Source organism: Crocodylus porosus, unplaced genomic scaffold (genome assembly GCF_001723895.1).
Source record: "Crocodylus porosus isolate Cpor-Errol unplaced genomic scaffold, CroPor_comp1, whole genome shotgun sequence".
In the NCBI taxonomy this organism is placed as follows: Eukaryota; Metazoa; Chordata; order Crocodylia; family Crocodylidae; genus Crocodylus; species Crocodylus porosus.
Window position 1 is genome coordinate 9754980 of NW_017728943.1, and position 6804 is coordinate 9761783.

Consider the following 6804-nt stretch of genomic DNA (forward strand, 5'->3'; position numbering starts at 1 on the left):
TCCAGTTTCCCCTCTGGAGTCTTGGGGTGAGAGAGAGAGCTAGGTCCAGATGGCAAGGGTCCTCTGTCTCCCCTGCTTTGCTGCTGCTCCACCTCATGGCTCAAGAGAAAAGAGCGAGCCTCCTCCCCCTCCCAACCTATATAGTGCCTGTGACCTCATTCACCCGGTCCAGTGGAGGTCAGCCCCAGTTGGCTGTCAGCCAACCAATTCGAAATACATCACCTGTTACCAGGCAGATTCCAGTTCCCCAGGTAGAAACACCCCCACCCAGGTAATTGATGCAAGTCCGGTAGGCAGAGGGAGCAGGTTCCCCCTCCCTCAGGAATGCAGCCAGCTCAAGTCACCTAAAGAGACAGGCCAGGGTGTGGTCCCCTCCATGCTGACCCACCCTAATCAAATGGTTGCTGCTCAGAGATTTTAGTCGCAGTGTCACAGGGCAGAGATTTTGGGGAGAAACAAGGTGGCTTTCTGCCACAAGCTTTGCCTGAAGTGTCATTGGCTCAAGGTAGATTATAGGATATCACTCTATACAAAATAGTTACAAAATTAAGAAGTCCAGAGGTGGATATGCCAAGAATGAGGAACTTTTAAACTTTCTGCAACCTTTGCATTTGAAAGACTAAGGCCATATCTATCTATGGTAAAATTACCATACTCCTGAGTACCTTCAAACAGGCTGGACTGTTCCAGGCAGGCTGCCTTCTGAACTGGAAGCAGAGTAGCTGTGTCCACATAGTGTTGTAGATAAGGTCATTAGCTTAGCCAGGCTAACTGGCACATCAATTTAGAAGACAGCCTATCTGAAATATTGTAGAGGTCTTGTGGAGAGGCTGCTCTTAAGCATAATGAGGTTCAGGCAAAGGTGAAGTATTTACCTGTCTGGTAATTTTTCCAACCAGCTACTCAGCTCCATTGACAATTCCTGTGGTGGCCGCTGAATTCTGGCATTTCCAGACAAACATGCATGTGCACTGAACAGCCTATGGGATAGTTCACACCTGTAAGCTTTCTAGAAAAAATGGAGAGCTCACTAGTGTTTTTATAAAGTCATAGGCCAGCCATGAGTAGGCTCAGGAGTTGGGACGGCATGCTTGGCAGAATTTTATAGGGAGAGTAACTGAAGAAGTGGTTTTAATAAGAAATTAAACCTGAACAAGTAGGTGAAGGATTTCCCGGTTTGCCTTTGCAAGGTGAAATGTTGCAGTAAAGCAAATTCTCACCTAGCTGCTCCTGTGGGCTTGAGGGGAGAGGCTTGTGGGGGCGAGCAGCACTCAGTAAATACCACTTCTGCAGTGGGCTTCAGGTTGACTTAGCCATATAGATTCTCCTCTCTCTTCCAGGTATGTGTACCATAGCTCCAAATGGATGGTGGCTGGCAATGCTGACTCTCCAGTACCCCCACGGGTATACATCCATCCTGACTCACTGGCTTCGGGAGATACCTGGATGAGGCAAGTGGTCAGTTTTGATAAACTCAAACTGACCAACAACGAGCTTGATGATCAAGGCCATGTAAGTCAGAACCAGTGCTGATACTTGCCATCCTAGTCCCACAACAACTACCCCTGCTCCCTTCCTCCCCCCACACCCCAACTCCCACAAAATGACATTGCTTCTCAGACATTCTGCTGTGGGTAAATGGATATGGCCATTCCACATGGAGCTGTAGAGTTCTCTTGCCTGGCTCCACTGCTTTCACTCTCAGATACTGCTAATCCATAAAGCTGTAAACCCTTCTTCCTCTGCCCATTCTCCATTTGGGATGGGAGTTCAGTTTGGTGATGCAGCTTATAACAGGAAGAAGACTTTTATACACAGTTGGGAGATGTGGATAAAGACACCACAATTTCATAACAAAAGGCAATAGTCTTGAAGGTCCTTTTTCCCCTCTTCAACCTTGTGTGATAATTAGGACAGTGTGAATAATGAGTAATAATAAATAATAACACTAGTAACTATAATTATAATAGTTATAGGAATACTACGTCCCAAAGACAAATCATTTCTATGTTTTTTCTTTCTTTCCTTCAAGATAATACTACATTCAATGCACAAGTATCAGCCCCGAGTTCATGTGATCCGTAAGGATTTCAGCAGTGATCTGTCTCCTACAAAACCAGTGCCTGCAGGTGATGGGGTGAAAACTTTCAACTTCCCTGAGACTGTCTTCACCACAGTGACAGCATACCAAAATCAACAGGTAAAGCCATGTCCCAGGCAACCATTGGCCCCTTCATTTGCAGTATTTGATTCTGTAGTTATAAAACTATCAGCATGTTATTCAGACAAAGTTATTTGGGGAGATGTGATATCTTTTATTAGACCAACTAAATAGTTGGAAAATTGTTTTTGCAAGCTTTTGGGCACTGCTTGAAGAAGGGTTTTATGCCTGAAAGCTTGCAAAGAACAATTTCTCCAACTATTTAGTTGGCCCAATAAAAGAGATCACATCTACCCAAAGAATTTTGTCTGCCTATGTCCTTAGACCAACATGGCTACAACCAACAACCCTAAAGCATGTTATTCAAGCCTCTGAGATTTCATTCTCCAACAAAGTTTGCTCAAGAAATACATACAGTTTTACAGACAGGCTATGCAAAAAGGGTTTTTTCTGTTTTGTTTTTTGTTTCTGTTTTGCAGTAGGATGATAGTGACCTTCTGGTGCTCTGCTGGAAAATCCTTGTGGAGATAAGGGGCCAGATTCTATTCCAAATATTCAACATGTAAGCAGAATCAGGTGCCCAAGTGTGATTATCATATTCCAACCTGCTCTAGTCCCTGAAAAGCTGTTAATACAAAAGGTGAACAGATCCTCCTTTTTTGTGACTCAGTCTTAAAAGAAAAATGACAATGTGCTACAAAAGTAGATGTATTGGTTGATTTTCAGGGACTTGAACAGGATGGAATAGAATTGCACTTAGAAGTGAACTTAGGTGCCTAATAAGTGACTGTGGCAGGGCATAGGTTTTGCCTGCCACTTTAAAGTGTTTGAGCAGGATGCAGAACAGCTTGCAGGTGGGAGCAGGTGGGAGCAGATCCAATCAGATGTTCACATGGTGGTCAGGAGGCCACCTGATTGGTGGAGATGCTGGGGAGTCTGGGTATAAGACCAGGCCTTGGACACGAATGATGCGTATCCACCCCCAGAGGCTTGCAGGTGGTGGCGGCGGCAAGCAGGGCGTGCCCACAGGTTGCCACAGTGTGTTGGTGGTGTGGGGGGGGAGTGGCGAGCACTGACAAGCAGTCAGAGACCACCTGTAGATGCCTCCGGCAGTGTCACTGGCAGCCAGTGGTGATCAGGGACCACCCGCAGACTCTGATGACAGTGTTGGCAGTGAGGGAGGGTGGTGAGTGGTGACTGCCTGCAGGCAATGCTGGCAGTGTCAGTGGTGCTTTTCATACGGGGTGCACTGCCAATCTTAGGGGGTGCATGTACACCTGCATGCACCCCCTACATGTCGCCAATGCCCTGAGAGCAGACCTGGTAGTTGATGCAGGAATGCTGCTGGAGTAACATTGCCTGGCTGGAGGAGCCTGCTCCCAGAACATCTGAAGGTTAAGCATAGGAGCTATAGGGATAGAGGAGGTTCCTGGTCCTAGGGAATGACCTAAAAATGCACTATGCTGGAGAGGATGGTTTGGTGGGGCTGCCTGTGGCAGGGCAGTCTCCAGGAAATGCCACACCTGTGACTCCCTAGTGAAAGGTGAGTATCGGGCACCAGAAAGTCTCAGCCCTGCTGCTTTGTGGATGACCCTATGGAGAGGAAAGGCTAGGGGATCACACCCTAACAGAAAAGCACAGGGCCTAGGCTCTTTGAGTGGGGCCTGAGGCAGGGTCCAGGGTGATTAGAAGGGGGCCTGAGATGAAGGCCAAGGTCCACAGAGTGAGGCCTGAGGTCCAAAGGTGTAAGACCCAGCAGTCCAGTGAAAGGCAGGGTAGAGACCCGAGTTAGGGGGCAGGGTAGAGGCCTGATGAGGGGGGTATGTGGACAAGGTAAATCTGAAGATACCTGAAGCCATGTTTGGGCCAGAAGCTGTGTGTGGCCCAGCAATGGTGTTGTTCTGTGGGGTCAGGCCAACTCTCAGGATCTCAGTATTGCGCTGTTAGACAGGAGGGTGTGACACAATTGTACATATACAAACACAAAAATCAATTAGGTGCATACGCGCGCACACACACACACACACACACACACACACACAACCAGCTTAGGCACATGCATATCCAAACCAGCCTAGGCACAGGCATACCTATCACCAATTCAAGCACATACACTATACACCCCAAAAGTTAAACACAGATCACTAATTCATATATCATACCTACAATGACATATATACACACATACACTCACCAGTTCACACAGACAAGCCACCTACACATACACACAGGTGAGTTCCTATCTTGGATGGTACAGTGTGTATGCATGTGGTTGGGGTACCTGGGATACTTGGGAGAAAGTTGAGGTGAGAGAGAGAGAGTTTAAGCATAGGGAGTGAAAGTTGCCAGAACTGGGATTACAACCGGTAGACTACAGAGAAGCTGGCTGAGGAACCAAGGCTTGGGATTACTTAAGGTAGACTGTGGCTGGAAACTGATGCAGAGAGGTGAGATATTGGGCGGGGGGAATGCAGATAAATGGTGGCAAGGAGGAGACAGCCAGGAAAGAAACTGAGGCAGAAACCTGGTTGCTCAGGGGAAAAGGAAGAGGCAGTGGGGATAAGACAGTGGCAAAGAAACAGGGGGGTTGGAGGCAGAGAGGAGCTCAGGAGAGGTTTTGGAGGTAGCAGTGAGCCAGAAGCAGGAGAGGGAGAAGTTAGAGGGGCAAAGAGCAGAGCCAAACCATAGTAAAGCAAAACCCAACTTAGGGGTCCAAATAACAGTTTTATTACACAGACAACACACTACACAGCCCCATGCAGTTATTGGTTCACACACACTCACACTGGCAGCAGGAGAAAGAGACTCAGTGGAAGGGTTGGAGTCCAGGTAGGGAAGAGAAGCAGAGTCCAAGTTCTTGGTTGAAGAGGGGGTGGGGGGTGATAGCTACCTATCCAGGCTGGAAAGGGGTCCTTGTCCAGTAGGTGTTGTCTAGAGGGGGGGTCGCCAGCAGGGCCTCTGGGTGGATAGGTGGTGTGGCATGGTGCTGGTCCAGATGGAGAGGGAGTCCCACTGGGTGCGTCTTCACTGCCCCTTTTTATAGGGGCAGACCTTGTGTGACCCTAGTGACAGGAAGCATGCCCAGGCAAGGGTCAGCCCCTGGCGTACTAAGCATGTGTGCTCCATGCAGGGATGTGCAGTTTCAGGTGTCTGTAATGGTGGGGTATAATGGTATAGTTGCTAATTCTGCAGGGTCCTTTGTCTTTCAAATGCTGCTTTCTTGTCTCTGTTCCTGGGTGAGGTCTGTGGTTCCTGGATGAATCAATTCGAGGTGATGGCCTGGTTGTTACAGGCCATTCAGTAGAGGCCTGCTACCATTGTATTTCAGTCATTCCCAATCACTCTCATTCATCAGGGAACCAATTTACATGGGAGGGTATGTGAATCATACAGTTGTGACACAGGGGATGCCCAGGCAGAGGACACAAGATGGAGGCTTTACATACAAAATGGAAACTTGGCATGACTTATGCTAACTTACATATATAGGCCTAAAACAGTCATCACACAATATAAAAGCAGTACAAATATAATAATTATTGCTTATAAAACAGTGGGTATCGATATCAAAATAGCAAGGAACTTATATGCAAAGAGGGGAGAGAAAAATAAAACTTATTACGTAAAATAAAATGTTAAAGCTTATCCTACATCTTAGCTTACTTATACTTATCTATAGGGAATAGAGAAGGAGAGAAAAAGTCAGAAATGGTTTGGGAAAAGGAGGGAATGCATTTTACAATAAATATAAAAAGAAAAACTGGGAGTTTTGCTACAATGGGGATGGGGGAACAGTAGTGGATTTGGATGCCATCTGTGAGGAATGGGACATGGTATAAGGGAAGACTCGGAGCTGTGTATTTCACCCTTGGCATCAGAGCAATTAAATGGGCAGCCTTCCACATTTTTACATCTACTTTGATACATCAAGGCATGGCAGATGAGGCAGAGCAGACTGCTCTAGACAGGTGCGTGGGCCAATGTAGTGACTGGCCCTGAGTTGGCCCCCTGTTACAGTGACGTAAAAGCTGGCCTAAGGTTCCTGCAGCTTGTCCCGTGGGTAGTTAGGAGAAATTCACCGAGTGGATGTGTAATGTTGACTTTTTCTAACTACTTTGTGGGAAAAGCCACAGTGCTTTGTCTCCACTAGGGTTTTAGCATGGGAAAGCTAATATACATTTTGTTACCTTCTCCAGAAACAGCTTTTTTTCTTGGCAGTGAAGACAAACTTTAAATGGAATGAGAGCCCTAGAGGCAGTTTACTGCCCAAAGAAGCCTTAGAACACAAGCAGTTTTTTGATCACTTGGTGATTTAATTAATAATACAATGTATTTATTGCTCAATTCAGAGCCTGCCAGGTTCCCAGGCTGATACTTACATGAACTTAGTGCACATTCTGCTGCCACAATGAGGAATGTGCAATATGTCTGGCACAAATACAGCTTTGAGCATAAACCAAACCTTTTGGTGTCCAGAAATAGCTTCTTAACCGATATATTTATTTAATAGATTTCATAGACATTAGGGCTGGAAGAGACCTTGGAAGATTATCGAGTCCAGCCCCCGTCTGAAGGGCAGGAAGGCAGCTGAGGTCATAGGATCCCAGCAAGATAAGCATCCAATTTACTCTTGAAGGTGTTCA

General features: G+C 46.6%; 1 protein-coding gene across 1 annotated transcript in view; it reads left to right on the plus strand.

Moving 5' to 3' along the window:
- TBX15 (T-box 15) overlaps positions 1–6804 on the plus strand; it is a 167037-nt gene that overhangs the window by 91386 nt on the left and 68847 nt on the right. Inside the window, exons 4-5 of the mRNA XM_019548648.1 lie at positions 1341–1512; positions 2033–2200. Coding sequence (XP_019404193.1) covers positions 1341–1512; positions 2033–2200 — 340 coding nt within the window. The remainder of the gene's footprint in view (positions 1–1340; positions 1513–2032; positions 2201–6804) is intronic.